At 40.0% G+C, this 16801-nt stretch overlaps 1 protein-coding gene across 2 annotated transcripts; it reads left to right on the top strand.

Moving 5' to 3' along the window:
• The first annotated feature begins 1769 nt into the window (after positions 1-1769).
• Positions 1770-15841, top strand: LOC102076180 (uncharacterized). 2 transcript variants are annotated; one of them, XM_025909453.1, is made up of 3 exons: positions 10594-10702; positions 11564-11611; positions 12751-15841. In XM_025909453.1, the coding sequence occupies exon 3, from the start codon at positions 12775-12777 to the stop codon at positions 14302-14304; it is 1530 nt and encodes a 509-aa protein (XP_025765238.1). In that variant the 5' UTR covers positions 10594-10702; positions 11564-11611; positions 12751-12774; the 3' UTR covers positions 14305-15841. The 2 variants fall into 2 exon arrangements, with proteins under 2 accessions (XP_019217416.1, XP_025765238.1); XM_019361871.2 differs by lacking the exons at positions 10594-10702; positions 11564-11611 and adding an exon at positions 1770-3168 and having other exon boundaries at positions 14121-15841.
• The last annotated feature ends 960 nt before the right edge of the window (positions 15842-16801 follow it).

Raw genomic sequence — 16801 nt, 5'->3', positions numbered from 1 at the left:
GTTTGGTGCTGAACACATAGTGTGCAGTGGGCTTGGGGGAATATTTTTCTTCTTTAAACAACTTCTTCTGGTTAAGATATTAAAGAAAGAAATGAGAATGGACCAAAACATTTAAGCTGCATGCAGTGAAACCAATGACCGACGTACATCATGCTAACGACACTTCATTGGTAATCCAGTGATTCCCAGTGGATCATTCACCTTTTACCATCTATATCTAAGCTGTAATTGTCACAGCCGTCTGGTCGGTGTGTGGAGTGTCCCAAACACAGACAAACAACCAGGTGTGAAAATGAACTTAATTTAAACCAAAAGTGAGACATTTTATTAAGGCTGAACAGAACAGAGAAATGAAAAGACAGGAAAGAGGTAAACTATAACTGAACTGGGAAAAGCTCAACTAAACTCTAAACACAGAATGCAGAACATAAAACCTGGACACGGGAAACTCTTAAACATAAAGACCTGGACTGTGGCACATGGTCAACAGAGATATGGTGTAAGGAGACCAGACGACTTGACAAAGAACAGAGGGGAACTGACACAATAAATACACAGAGGGGTGACAAGGGAAGTGGAGACACATGGGACACCCCTGGGACAAATAGACATAATGACACAGAGGAAGCAAAGCAAAACACACTACACATAGGACATGAGACTGTCAAAGTAAAAGAGGAAACACTAAGATGTAGACTAAAACACACAACTTGACACAGGAACTGGGAGGAAAGAACGCTCAGGGAAATGGGTTACAGAGAGGGGAAAAGGGAGATGTGAGAAAGAGTGAAGGAGGGGGGGTGCAGAGGGGGGAGATCGAGAGAGAGAAAAGACACATGATGGGCCGCCGGGGGGGCCATGATAGTTATTAAATGTCTTCATGACATCTTCTCAGAAAATGCATGAATCACTAAAGATTTCAGAGTTTAGAGTATTTTGATTGAAGACTCATGCTAGATATAAAGAGGAATTAAAGTAAACCACTTTTTATATCTGAAACAGCATTCCAGCACCTTCCCTTAATGAATACTAATATCTGATAGTCAGTTTACTTTTGACAAGACAAAGAGAGAGAGAAGGAAAGAGTGATGCGGGGGCTGGGGGCTTTACTGGCTGGGGAGAACATCCATGAAAGTACACTACAGACAGGGGAGACAAGAAATAACACACAAGGAGTGGAACATGTAAACAGGGAAGCAAGATGAAACACAACGACGCAACACGGAGGACATGACAGACTCGAACAGGAAGCAGGGAATGAGACAGTGACAAGAAAACAGGAAATACAAATAACCTATAAAAACAAAAGGGAAGTAAAACACAATACTGAATTATAGAAAACTAAAACATTACAACATAATAAACTCAAAATGCTGGGTCAAATGACCTGGAACCATGACAGTAATTAAATGTATTAGTTACATCTTCTCAGAAAGAGAAGTGAAGAAATAGTGAAGTGCAGAGATTGTGTTGTATTTTCTGTCAGCTTTAAATGGTGTCGGCTTCTCCAGTTTGATTTTGTAAATCTTTCTTTCCTTTGAGTGCCCCGTCACTGGATATGTATCAAGTCTATGTTTTGTGTATATTTTCTTAGACAATTATGCTTTCAGAGACAAATGTTTTTTTTATTAAGGACTAAAATCATCATCATCATAAAAACATGCGCACCTCACTCCCACTCGTACACACACACACACACACACCAACCCCGCTACTTCCTGTTCTGCTTTAAGCAGAACCAAAGTCGCAAACGACGTTCAGCAATCACACTTTCCAGAGTCACTCAGACAACAACATGACCTGCATCAGGTTTACAGAGTTCCTGCTTTTCCTTCTCCTCCTCCTTCATAAGGTCTACAGTGACAACCCAGAATCGGCTGTCAGGGCAGAGGGCGAAGTTACTGAGATGGGATACTGTTTCGAAATGGATTATATTGTTGTTTATAGATCTGTTCCAGAGGGAGACCAACTGCTTGGCAACTCTTCAAACAAGAACATGCCCAACACACCACCTGCAGACCTACAGGGTCGTACCCACATCAGTGATGATCCCAGCCTGCTCGGGTTGCAAATCAGTAACCTCACTCTCTTGGACTCTGGGATTTATAGGAGGGAATGTTGGAAGAACCAGACGATAATCAGCCAGAAGACACAGCAGCTCACTGTGTGTAAGGAGCAGATTGAATCTGAAGACATCATTGTAAGTAAAGACGGTAAAGGGACTGAGATCTTGTGCAATAGCAGTGCCATTGGCTCCGAGGGAACATCTGTACGCTGGTACCATGAAATGTATCCGTCTTACGAGCCCACACTCTTCCTGGATAGCAGTGTTTCGCTGAAGCCTCTGGAGCTTGCAGGTCTTGTAGATGTAAGAGACAACGGTGCATTGCTCGTGTTCAACAACATGTTACAGAAAACCACACACTTTAATTGTCTTGTGATGAAAGGTATCAACTGTCTTAGTTTCCAAACCATGCACCCACCAGATGAGCATGGAAGCAAGGATGTTTTTGTCTCACTGGGGGACAGAGTGGTTCTAAATTGTTCTATTGATGAGGGTGAGCAGGCGTGGGAGACTCCACTGGGAAGAATTGATGGTAACACGAGGGACAGTCCAATGTACATATCAGCTGATGACTTCTCACTGGTTATACCTGCCATCTCTGGAGACTACATTGGAGACTATTCATGCATCTCCCCCTTGCGTGAGATGCATTACTTATTGTTTCTTTGCCCCAAAAACAAACTCCAAGAAAAAGTTGCTGATGAAGGTGAAAATGTCTCCCTGATGTGCGATTTTGGCCAAGATGTTTCAGCAATAGTGCAGTGGCACCACTATGGACTTACAGGGCACTATGAGATCATCCACGACTCACAGGACAAAACTGTTCTCGTCCCTAAAGATCTACGAGGCAGAGTGACTCTATCTGAGGATGGAAGTTTGCTGACTATCAACGACCTGCAGATGTCAGATGGAGGAAAGTACTTGTGTGCTGTTCTTAACACCCTGGAATTCCAGGGGAATTATACAGATTATGATAAAGATTATGATGAGAAAGATACTGTAGAAGATGAAATGGACAAAAAGTGGTCAGAGTCTCTGGAATGTATTTTTAAACAGGAGATCATTTTGAATGTAATCACCTCTGTGACACCTATTTACACCACCAGTGCTCCATCAGCGGCCTTTAATGCTACTGCATATGCTGTGGCGGCAGTACTGGTGGTGCTGCTGGTGGTAGTCATTGTTACAGTGATAGTAATAAAGAAAAAAGCAAGGCCTTTGCCATTGCAGAGAGAAGCGACATTGTATGTAAAAATGGATATGGATCCTGGCTGTACTGAGGAGTTAACTCTATCTGAATGATATTGCTTAATAGCCTTTGTAAAATAGCTCCAATGTGATTTAATATCCACCTGACACATGCTGTGCTGTAGAATCTGGACATAAATGAAATGTGTTGCTATTTTCACCTGTTGTCTACCATGAAAACTGTTTGTATACATTTTTTTTAACTTTATGCCTTTATCTTTCCCATTCCTTCCTAAATAGAAATGACTATGGATATCACACATCGCAATCCGATAAAATATCTTTTCTTTCAAAACATAATTTTCACTTTTGTCTAAAATCATCAAAGACCCTTTTGATAGAAGGCCGTCTTCTAGCTTTAATGCTAAATCCAATGTAAAAAATCAAGGCGCTAGTACAACACAAAAATATTGTAGCTATCACATTTTTTAATTGTCAGATGACCTGAAAATTGTGTGGTGGCTGTGATGTGATATTAAACAATGAATAAAGCCAGTGAGGACACTCTCCTGTCAGTAGATCATTTGTTTGAATCATACAGAGAGCAACAGCCCAGCATACCGAGTTGAAACCCTGACGTCATTTCCCTGGTTGAAACTGAATGCATACTACAGCAAAAATGGATCCACAGACAGACATTTGGAGTTCAATTAAATTAAAAAAAAAAACATATACAAAACAAAAACAAAAGAAAACAAGTTTTTGGGAAGAACAAAAACGTGAAGGAACAGCTTCAATTCAGTTCAGTTCAATTCAAATATTTTATTGCCCCACAAGGGGAAATTAGGTTAGCAGCAAGGCAACAAGAAGAGTAAACAAAACAATAATAAAAAGCCTCAATTGCACAGTTATTTGCAATTGAGGAGAAAGGTTGCAGTAGGGATACAGGAAACTAATAGGAAAAATAAGCTAATAGGAAAATATATATCTAGAGTATTATATGCATCATATGATTAAAACATACATTACCCTTCCCTCTCACAACATGAATCCCTGCTTCTGTTAAGCATGCAATCCTTCGCGTTTTGGTTTCTGTCACCTCCGCAGCTGTTCAGTCACATTGTTATCGCCTCAAAAAACTTCTGTTGTGGGTTGTTTTTCTTATTCAACTTTCATTTAATTTTTAAGATCTATTTCTGTTGTGTTTTATTCAACGTCCACTGTGTTTTGTTTGCTTTTGCTGTATTTTTCTATTTGACATGTTTTCTTAAGTTGTGGGGGATTTGACCTCTCTGGGCCACCATATTAATGGTTCGTAAAGCATTATTGTTATTATTATTTTAAATAGGCTAAAAAATAGCAGTCTTTGTACATGGAGGAAACATTATGTGGCTGCCTTTTCACAGCCATGTTTTAACCAGATCAGTTGTTTTTTTTTTGTTGTTGTTTTTTTTAAAAAGACAATTCCTTCCTCTCAATAATCTAATTGACATTTCTTACTTTGTAAGAGACAGTCTGACTACATAACTATACTATGTGGATTAAGGTGCGCATGCATCTGTCTGTTGTTCAGATTTTGCAGTTGTACCAAAACTAGTTTTGACTTAGGAGATGACATCCGGGTTTTAACCATGTTTGCTAGAAGAGGTCTAAACAGACCTTTTATTTTACAATGTAAGAATATCGATCAGATCATTCCGATGAAAGAATTAAAGGCAACTGATTTGTTGATTACATGGTTACATTACAAGACTAGTAGCACTAGTCTGAAACAATTTATAATAAATACAATAATCATGATATACTACTAACAAATAATGGCACAACACAGCAAGCACCTTATACTAGACCCTCCAGTGTTCTTAAACAATTCTCATTTATGCATTTCTAAATTTTGTCTCCCCTGGCCCCTAGCAGAGCTGGGTTGTGACATAAGTGGAGGCTTGTCCGGGATTTCACAAAGGGATTCCCTGTTTCTGGAAGCGAAATATGTTTCTTTTAGTGTAACTTTTTCATTAGTGGTTAAGTGCTATGTTGGCTGCAGTTTGTCTGGAGCACTTTTATCAGCCCCGTCTATTTAGCTCATTAATAACTGCTGCAAGTGTGATTTGCTACAAATTGTCGACTACTTTAATTTGCATGTCCCAAAAACAGTCCGTAAGAGTGAGTTAAAAGCTCTAGTAGTGGAGAAGTTGGTGGAAGCTGGCCTGATTCAAGCACTTGATCTGCCTGAGGTTTTGTTGTGCCAAGCCAAGCTGCCTTGCTTGAAGAGGACCATAAAAATGGTCCCTGTGTGGATGGTGAGGTGGATGAGTGGGGAAAGACACCACTCTCTTCTGGGAGTTCAGGAGGCTGGGATGGAGCTTGGCTAAAAGGTGCGGTTGGCACGTCTCCATTTGGAGGCCGAAGAGAAGGCCCAGGCCAGAGGAGCTCAGCTGGAGGTTGAAATCAGGAGGCTGGAGATAGAGGCAGACAAAGCTGTAAGGCTGCGTAAGCTTGAGCTGGAGTCCCAGCCACAAGCCTCATCTGCCTCTGCTGACTCTCCAGGTTCCACCTCCATGTCTGCTACTGCATTTGATGTCAGTAAGTGTATTTCTCTAGTGCCCACTTTTACGGAAGCTGAAGTTGATTCATATTTTGCAGCATTTGAACGCATTGCTGGTGCTTTGCAGTGGCCTGGTGATGTTTGACCCTTTTGTTACAGTACAAACTATCTGATACAGCTCAAGAGGTGTTTGCTACGCTTCCTTTAAAATAAAATCTAAATTATCTGAGTGTTAAAGCAGCTGTATTGCAAGCTTATGAATTGGTCCCTGAAGCTTATAAACAGAAGTTTTGCCAACAGAGGAAACTTCCCAATCAAAACTTATGTACAATTTGGTAAGGTATGTAAGTAAATTGGACTTCCTTAAAGGTTACTGGCAAGTCCCCTTGACTGAACATGCCTCTAACATTTCAGCCTTTGTGACACCTGATGAGTTTTTACAGTATACTGTCATGGCATTTGGTATGTGTAATGCACCTGCTGCCTTTCAGAGGCTGATAAATAAGGTTTCGAGTGGCCTCTCCAACCGCAGTGCCTATTTGGATGATCTGGTGGTTTACACTGAAACGTGGCAAGATCATTTGCAAACCCTACGCCAAGTATTTCACCGTTTGGCCCGAGCTGCTCAGACTCTCAACCGAGCAGCTCGGCAACGTTTTTTTTTTTTTAAGATGTATGAACATAATGCTAACTTTGAATAATTTTTAATGGAGATTTATTTATTGAGAATAAAGTAAATAACAACAAAACAAGAATATTTATAATACATCAACAAAAATCAGGCCTGGGGTCCTCCTGGTTAAAAAACGGTCCAGGACTGGGACACTCAGGTTAATCCTGCAGTACAAGGGTCTGGTCTAGTTAAGGAAAAGGTGAACAACATAAACAGTTTTAGTAGAAAGGTATGATTTCATTTATTTTAAGAGATCAAAGTATTAGTCTGATTATTAAGCTTAAGTAACATATACTAATATGCTGTGAAAAGACTTAAATTTCATACACTTCATCTGTGTAACTAAGCTTTTTTGTGACCTCAAAGCTTTGTGACATTTTTACAGCCCATCTATGCACACAAATAAGTTACAGGATAAAATAAATAATAGAAAATAAATAGCAATAGAAAATGTTCTTCTATAAGTTTCAAAGAGATTTAGTTTACATATTTTATACAGGGAGTGCAGAATTATTAGGCAAATGAGTATTTTGTCCACATCATCCTCTTCATGCATGTTGTCTTACTCCAAGCTGTATGGGCTCGAAAGCCTACTACCAATTAAGCATATTAGGTATGTGCATCTCTGTAATGAGAAGGGGTGTGGTCTAATGACATCAACACCCTATATCAGGTGTGCATAATTATTAGGCAACTTCCTTTCCTTTGGCAAAATGGGTCAAAAGAAGGACTTGACAGGCTCAGAAAAGTCAAAAATAGTGAGATATCTTGCAGAGGGATGCAGCAGTCTTAAAATTGCAAAGCTTCTGAAGCGTGATCATCGAACAATCAAGCGTTTCATTCAAAATAGTCAACAGGGTGGCAAGAAGCGTGTGGAAAAACCAAGGCGCAAAATAACTGCCCATGAACTGAGAAAAGTCAAGCATGCAGCTGCCAAGATGCCACTTGCCACCAGTTTGGCCATATTTCAGAGCTGCAACATCACTGGAGTGCCCAAAAGCACAAGGTGTGCAATACTCAGAGACGTGGCCAAGGTAAGAAAGGCTGAAAGACGACCACCACTGAACAAGACACACAAGCTGAAACGTCAAGACTGGGCCAAGAAATATCTCAAGACTGATTTTTCTAAGGTTTTATGGACTGATGAAATGAGAGTGAGTCTTGATGGGCCAGATGGATGGGCCCGTGGCTGGATTGGTAAAGGGCAGAGAGCTCCAGTCCCACTCAGACGCCAGCAAGGTGGAGGTGGAGTACTGGTTTGGGCTGGTATCATCAAAGATGAGCTTGTGGGGCCTTTTCGGGTTGAGGACGGAGTCAAGCTCAACTCCCAGTCCTACTGCCAGTTTCTGGAAGACACCTTCTTCAAGCAGTGGTACAGGAAGAAGTCTGCATCCTTCACGAAAAACATGATTTTCATGCAGGACAATGCTCCATCACACGCGTCCAAGTACTCCACAGCGTGGCTGGCAAGAAAGGGTATAAAAGAAGAAAAACTAATGACATGGCCTCCTTGTTCACCTGATCTGAACCCCATTGAGAACCTGTGGTCCATCATCAAATGTGAGATTTACAAGGAGGGAAAACAGTACACCTCTCTGAACAGTGTCTGGGAGGCTGTGGTTGCTGCTGCACGCAATGTTGATGGTGAACAGATCAAAACACTGACAGAATCCATGGATGGCAGGCTTTTGAGTGTCCTTGCAAAGAAAGGTGGCTATATTGGTCGCTGATTTGTTTTTGTTTTGTTTTTGAATGTCAGAAATGTATATTTGTGAATGTGGAGATGTTATATTGGTTTCACTGGTAAAAATAAATAATTGAAATGGGTATATATTTGTTTTTTGTTAAGTTGCCTAATAATTATGCACAGTAATAGTCACCTGCACACACAGATATCCCCCTAAAATAGCTAAAACTAAAAACAAACTAAAAACTACTTCCAAAAACATTCAGCTTTGATATTAATGAGGTTTTTGGGTTCATTGAGAACATAGTTGTTGTTCAATAATAAGATTATTCCTCAAAAATACAACTTGCCTAATAATTCTGCACTCCCTGTATAATACAGTAAATGTGTACGAATGACCGGCAATCATTCAGTCACTGAAATCATCCATGAAACTAGCTAAGTAATTCCTAAATGCGTGTAGATTAAAGAAAATTATTTTACCTGGATATCATTGTCTCTGATGAGCCTAAGGTACAAAACATGCCGGCGACGACGATAAAGTTTTTCTTGCCCCTCGAGAATTAAAAATGCAGAAAAAAGTGGAGCGACATTTCTGGGTCCATTTTAACGTTTTCACGCTGTGGCACCATTGACCGGAAAAACGCGGAAGTAAGGGCGGACTTAAACGAAGGCTAGAAGACTATCCAATTTCACAGTCGCTCAGTCCAGCGTACACGGCCTTCGAAGGACCCACCCTACATGGACCGGGTAGGTTGGGTGGGTCCTTCAAAGCATGCTACCCCTGAATTTTGACACAGCCAATAAATACACAAAGGGGTGATGAGGGAAGTGGAAACACATGGGAACACAGCTGGGACGAATAGACATAAAGACACAGGGGAAGCAAAGCAAAAAACACTGCACATAGGACGTGAGACTATCAAAGTAAAACAGGAAACACTAAGACGCAGACTAAAACACACAACTTGACACAGGAGGTGGGAACAAGGAATGAAAGAAAGGAGTGGAACATGTAAACAGGGAAGCAAGATGAGACACACCAACATGACACAGAGGACATGACAGACTCGGAGAAGAAACAGGGAATGAGACCGCAACAAGAAAATACGAAATACAAATAACCTCAGAAAATAAAAGGGAACTAAAACTCAGTACTGAATTATACAAAACTAAAACCTTACAAAATAATAAACTCAAAATCCTGTGTCAAATGACCCAGAACCATGACATTAAGTAAATGTATCAGTTACATCTTCTCAGAAAGTTTAGAGTATTTTGATTGAAGACTCATGCTAGAAATAAAGAGGGATTAAATAAATCCCTCTTTATATCTGAAACAGCATTCCAGCACCTTCTGTTAATGAATAATCATATCTGATAACAATATAGAGATAACTGTTCAGTTCTAAGAAAGTAATGTCATCCTACACCAGGTTTACACCCTCAGTGAATTCATTTGTTCTTCTCCTTACTGTGATGTGTTCAACCTGCAAATGTCAGTAAAGCTGTTGTTGTGGAACTTAAGCATCTATGTGAGGGCTATGTTTAGTGCTAAAGAATATGGGGGAACATAAACAGTCTATATTTGAAAGGTTATTTCTAATGTTTCAAACAGCTCAAAAGAGAACAGAGTGTGAAAAAGAGGTCAGGAGAGGAAGATTTGCGGTTATTTTCAAAGGTATTCATAATGTGAGAGGTTTGAAAAACACACTGAAGTATCATTTTGCGTTATTCAAAGGTTGCATGAAGGTAGTAGGCAATTTAGTGGAGGCTAAACTGGTTAGCTTGTTATATTATGGCAAAGTTTACAGTAATCCCCTGTGTTGGACTGGTGATCAGGCTGAAGTGTTCATGGACAACATTAGGTTACATTCAATCCTAGTAGATATAAATGTAAACTTATCTGTCTACTTATATTTTTCTGAATTCAGTTAAATCCAGGGTTTCCTACTTGCCCAATGCTAACCCTAACCGCTGGCTACAAAGCATGCCCACTAACATCTAGAATAGATGATACTGTTAGCAGTGTATCATGTGGTGTACCCACTCATTCATCATAATAATAATACATTATTGGACAGAGATGTGTAAATAGGTTTTGGAAAGAATAAGAAAACATTTGCAAAATGAATTACCTTTAGTAGCCACCAGAGGATGTGATCTTTGCTGTTTTTTAGTGTGCAGCCTGTGTTGTGTGGTGTGTCACAGCGACACACAGAGGCCATGACTGGTACTGCAAAGGAAGGCAACTAGCTATAAGTTCAACTGAAACTGATGATTTTTTTTTTTTACATACAGGTCAGGGTAGAAGTGTGTTGTTTTATTTCACGTGCTAACGCTAATTATTTTGCCAAAAATCTGTATCTCAAACAGTTGTTCGTGTGCTTCTAAAACCCTGCAGCGTGTGGGACTCTGATGAATGTAATCAGTGCCTGGCTGAACACACAGGAGTTTCCTTGCAGTAGGTGCTTAATCATGATGCTTGATCACCAGCTCTGCAAGCTGTTCTCTAAGTAGCACCGGATCTGCTGCTGCTGCTAAGTGAGTATCTATGTTCATTATAGTTCATAAAGTAGTAAACAGATGATGGTGATATCTCAAAGGAAAAGAGATAGGTGCTTTTGTATAACCCAGTATGCTCACAGGAGTAAGCTGGTCATCAGAGTGCACCTGCAGGTTTGTTAAGTTGTGTCCAAGTTAAAATGCAGTAACAGTGGTTTTGATTTTCTTTTTTTTTTTTAATCCCTACTGGTTTACTTGAGCGTCATGGGAAGGAACTCTCTTCAGCAGTGAATCAAATCAACAAGTGAGCCTCATCCTGCAGAATAAACAGTCCCTTTCAGTCTTCTTCTATTTCCAGTCAACCTGTTAACTGTTTCACTGAGTTTGAGCTATGCATTCATTTATCTAACCTTCTTTGCAACAGTGCTTCTCTTGTAGCAGCAGGAATGAGGAATTTAAAACATAAACAGGGATTTAGAAAAATGATTAAACCAAAACAGAGAGACACATCGAACCGATGCTAAAATGGAACAGAGACTGTTGATTCCTGTCAAGCTCTAGTGATAAATGTCTAGTTTGTGTGTGTAGCGTGCCAAAACTTAAAACAAAACTATATTGCCACATACTTACCGTTATTTTCTATTGTTTAAAAGTGGTGCTATAGGGAGGAACAAATGTTAAAAAGACACAGCTGTGACCAAGTAACAATCACCACAACATGAAGAAAAACAGCACCATCAGAGAAAACGAGTACCTGCTGGGGCAATTTGCATCTTTTAGACACCGGCTTCCCTGAGAGAAACCATCATTAATCAGTTTTCCTAATGATGGGAATCCTGGGAAAGTCAGTCTCTTTTCTTATCTTTGTCCAAACTGACCAGACCCCTTCTTGTCTTACAGACATCAATATTTCCATTAAAACCAGCACCTAACCTGTTTTCCACACAGGTAAGGGATTTTCCCATTCGATATGATCATACTCTGTCCTCCACCTACTGAAACCAACAATGACATTTACAACCTGAGACACTGTGAAAGAAAGATATTGAAAGATAGAGCGTGCTTTACCGTGAGATTTATACAGCACACGCAAAGATAAGCCGTCATTGTTTTATTAACTTTACAGTGTTGTAAAATAGAAAGTCAGCTTCACATTTGAGCTCCAGATGCAGTTTTTAAGAACATATTGGTGGTGAGAAGCGTTGTATTTCGGAAATGTGCTGTTCATCAGCTTAATAAACCTCAACACTGATGACATGTAAGAATGCAGTAATACAGTAAGTGAATAGCTGTGACTGGCTGGATGATAGTATCTCAAGGTCTGATTTTTTTTTTTTAATTACTGGGCAGAGGACTGGCCAAGCAAACAAACCATTCTGTATTAACACATTTAACATTTTTAACTTCACTTGAGGGTAAAATGAAACAGGACACAACTGTTGTTTTTTCCCCCACACAGTAATAAACTGACAGAGCAACGGATTCATATTTCATGCTGTTTCACAGTGACAAAAGATAAAGAGAGCTGCGACGTACTAGAAACCTTACCTGCTACTACAGGTTACCTGAGACATTTAGATTTAGTTCAGATTAGTCTGCTCACTCAATAAGAGTATGATGGTACACAAATCTTGCAGTGCATGCATTTGAAAGTGTGCAATCAAGCTTGCGTGAAAAGAACACTCCCTCCATAGCGAAAGACCGCACCCACAGCTAAATGAAAACCTGTCCAACTGCACATCAACACTGTTAATGAGCAACCAGGATTGCAGCTTTTTATTTTCTGTCCCCTGGCTTTCCTTTAACCTTGTTGACTCAGGCTTGTCAAAATCAAATAAATGACTTTTATAACTGTAATGCTTTTCCACCTGCTCTTATTGCCCATAAAGCAAACTTACATGTATGTGCGTGTATATATCTGTCTTTGTATGTGCATAACAGTGTGAAAGTTTGCGTGTGTTGTAATGTCTGTCGCTCTGAGGCTGAGAATGCATTTAAGGAAGAATGTGGAAGAGGTGGAAACTGATGTTGGCTGGAGGCGGGACAAACGTGTCACACCAAAGTGAAACAGGTTTTGCACTTTTCAGAGTCACCTGGGAGAAACAGACAACATGACCTGCATCAGGTTTACAGAGTTCCTGCTTTTCCTTCTCCTCCTCCTTCATGAGGTCTACAGTGACAATCTAGAACCGGCTGTCAGGGCAGAGGGCGAAGTTATTGAGATGGGATACTGTTTCGGATTGGATTATATTGTTGTTTATAGATCTGTTCCAGAGGGAGACCAACTGCTTGGCAACTCTTCAAACAAGAACATGCCCAACACACCACCTGCAGACCTACAGGGTCGTACCCACATCAGTAACGATCCCAGCCTGCTCGGGTTTCAAATCAGTAACCTCACTCTCTTGGACTCTGGGATTTATAGGAGGGAATGTTGGAAGAACCAGACGATAATCAGCCAGAAGACACAGCAGCTCACTGTGTGTAAGGAGCAGATTGAATCTGAAGAGATAATTGTAAGTAAAGACGGTAAAGGGACTGAGATCTTGTGCAATAGCAGTGCCATTGGCTCCGAGGGAACATCTGTACGCTGGTACCATGAAATGTATCCGTCTTACGAGCCCACACTCTTCCTGGATAGCAGTGTTTCGCTGAAGCCTCTGGAGCTTGCAGGTCTTGTAGATGTAAGAGACAACGGTGCATTGCTCGTGTTCAACAACATGTTACTGAAAACCACACACTTTAAGTGTCTTGTGATGAAAGGTATCAACTGTCTTAGTTTCCAAATCATGCACCCACCAGATGAGAGTGAAAGCAAGGATGTTTTTGTCTCACTGGGGGACAGAGTGGTTCTAAATTGTTCTATTGATGAGGGTGAGCAGGCGTGGGAGACTCCACTGGGAAGAATTGATGGTAACAAGAGGGACAGTCCAATGTACATATCAGCTGATGACTTCTCACTGGTTATACCTGCCATCTCTGGAGACTACATTGGAGACTATTCATGCATCTCCCCCTTGCGTGAGATGCATTACTTATTGTTTCTTTGCCCCAAAAACAAACTCCAAGAAAAAGTTGCTGATGAAGGTGAAAATGTCTCCCTGATGTGCGATTTTGGCCAAGATGTTTCAGCAATAGTGCAGTGGCACCACTATGGACTTACAGGGCACTATGAGATCATCCACGACTCACAGGACAAAACTGTTCTCGTCCCTAAAGATCTACGAGGCAGAGTGACTCTATCTGAGGATGGAAGTTTGCTGACTATCAACGACCTGCAGATGTCAGATGGAGGAAAGTACTTGTGTGCTGTTCTTAACACCCTGGAATTCCAGGGGAATTATACAGATTATGATAAAGATTATGATGAGAAAGATACTGTAGAAGATGAAATAGACAAAGAGTGGACAGAATCTCTGGATTGCATTTTTAAACAGGAGATCATTTTGAATGTAACCAGTGCTCTGCCGCAGCATACTGCATATGCTGTGGCGGGAGTACTGGTGGTGCTGCTGGTGTTAGTTGGAGTGATTGTCACAGTAGTGGTGGTAAAGAACAGGTTAAAGAGAAAAGCATCAAACATGGACATAAAGATGGATATGGATCCTGGCTGTTCTGAAAGGCTAACTGCATCTGATTAATTTTGCCTAACAGCTTTTGTAAAATAGCTGCAAGACATTTTAATATCCACCTGATGCACGCTGTGCTGTAAAATCTGTACAAATGTGTAACTATATTCACCAGTTGGTTTTTATGAAAAAGTAGTATTTATGCTTTCAGTTTGCCTTTATGTGACTTTTCTCCTTCCTTGTCAGTTGCTAATGACTATAGATTTGTTAAAATAAAATGTAATTTCAACATCCTGTTTTTACTTAAGACTGAAAACGTGGAAAAATTAGTTGTTTTTTTAACTTTGTTTTTAGTGTACAGACCAAGCAGCCAGTGCAGTGCAAAAGGATCATAGCTATCATGTTTTCAACTTATCTGATGGTGCAACAATTTTTGCATGGCTGTAATGTATTAAATGATGACTAAAAACCAGTTGGGCTACTCTACTGTCAACAGATTGTTTGTTGCCAGTCACAGGGAGAGCAACAGTCAGAAAGTCCCTTGAAGCTTCAATGTCAAAGGCTTCAGACAAGTAAATATTTTTCTCTTTGGGGTTCTTCCATTTTCACTGTGCTGCACATAATGAATGTCATTACAGTTAATGCTAACATGTTCACACCACAAATCAGTGGTTAGTAGTTTAACTAATTGCATTTTCATATGGGTGCAAAGAGTGGCAAGAAATACCTCAACAATCATTTGAAGTCTGATAATCGTGAGTTCAATATCCATTCTCCTTTCTGCTCAGTTCTGTTCTTCATGAACTCCTGAGGGAAATATCTGGCTCTTTAGCAGCTAAATGCTGTTTGGTTTGTTGTTTGGTGCCGAACAGATAGTGTACAGTGGGCTTGTAGGGCTATTTTTTTTCTCTTACTGGAAACAGCTGCTGCTGGAAAACAGATTAATGAAAGAAATGAGAATGGACCAAAACATTAAAGCTGCAGGCTGTGAAATCAGTTAATGACTTACAACATGCTAGCAGAGTCCAGTAATGATTCCCAGTGAGACAATCACCTTCCATCATCTGTAACTAAACATATGATGTGTTGTTATTATGAAACCTCCGCAATATGTTGTTGTTGTTTTTTAACCATGAAAATTTGCTACAAAATTATTCCTCAAAATATCTGGGTGGATTAGTTGATAAATCTGTGCTTGCATATCTCACATTTGTGTATGCAAATTCTGCTGCTGTTGTAAACCTCATTGAATACAATTACATATACTGCAATATTCAGTCAATGTCATCTGTAGCTCCTGAACAAGTTTAGCAGTGTACTGCTGCAGTGTGTACATCAGTATTGATCCGATATTGCAGTTTATTGTTTGGGAAACACAAAATGAGACACAGTGTATAAAGTGATTATATACTGCACATTATTGACTAGCTGACTGTGTTTACATTGATTAAACTGTGCATTTTATTAAACGTGATATTATACTGAGGAAGTTTATGTTTTAAGAAAATATGAGGTGCTGCTGCAGTGGCACAGTCCCTTGCTCACGAAACTGAGTCTTTTTTTTTTTTTCAAGCTCACATGAATTTGAATAAATATTTTCAAAACAGGACGTAGAAACTCGTTCATTATCGTTATCATGTTACCTGATGATGATTTGTTCACCCAGAAGAACTTCCAAAAAGAGAGTACAAATGTTGGTCTCTTTCTTGCAGTCATACTGGACTTTGATCATCTACTCAATCAATATCATGTTGAGAATTAATATGCAGCAGTTGGCACACGATAAGCCCTGAGCTTCTCCACAGCAAGGCCGCCGAAACACTCCTGATCTCCCTCAGGTTCTCGGTAACACTGGGTCCTGGTTAGACATTAATAATGCATAAGTCACTGTGCCCTAGGCTCGCTATTGTCAAACTCGGGGAAACCAACCTACGTGTGTATTATGTATTATTAGAAATCATCATGAAAGTGAAAAATATATCATAATATTTTCATTATATCAGTAAGACACTTACAGACGCGCTCACGACCTGCCGCATACAAAGTAAACTTGCACATCTGCTGTGTGTTTCATTTATGGCTGCATCAATGAATTTGGCCATAAGGTTTTCATTGATTGATCTCAGAACAATGAATCTTATCTGTGTTGTAAAGTGAGGCAAGGTTATAACATTATTTTTAAAGGGTGCTTGTCTACTAATATGCTGTCGATAAGTCTCAGTGGCTAAAATAACGGTCAACAGTATTAACTGTTTCACTAGTAAAAGAAAACATTACTGGTCTTACACATGTAGAAAATAACACCTCACTTCTATCAATCACTTATCCTGTCTTGTGCTTCATTTAGTGAAGGAGAAAATCAAGCTTTTACTATAAATTATAAACATGAAGGTAGAGCTAGCGGCTCATTTGAACACTCCCTGAAAACCACAAAGTGTAGAGTGCACACATACGCTTTCATACAGCTCAAACAAATGAGATCAAACATGTACCTATGTTGGTTGCTCCTCTGCTTTGATTCTTTACACTACAGTTGATTAACTCATGGGTGTGGCACCCACCTCCTCAT

This window comes from Oreochromis niloticus, linkage group LG7 (assembly GCF_001858045.2).
Source record: "Oreochromis niloticus isolate F11D_XX linkage group LG7, O_niloticus_UMD_NMBU, whole genome shotgun sequence".
In the NCBI taxonomy this organism is placed as follows: domain Eukaryota; kingdom Metazoa; phylum Chordata; class Actinopteri; order Cichliformes; family Cichlidae; genus Oreochromis; species Oreochromis niloticus.
This window is presented reverse-complemented; position numbering and strand designations above follow the sequence as displayed.

Excerpts from the sequence above, each read along its gene's own strand:
- LOC102076180 (XM_019361871.2), top strand. The coding sequence starts at position 1,796 with ATGACCTGCATCAGGTTTACAGAGTTCCTGCTTTTCCTTCTCCTCCTC. Across the intron at positions 3,169-14,120 it reads GTGACACCTATTTACACCAC|CAGTGCTCTGCCGCAGCATA; the intron begins CAGTGCTCCATC and ends TTTGAATGTAAC.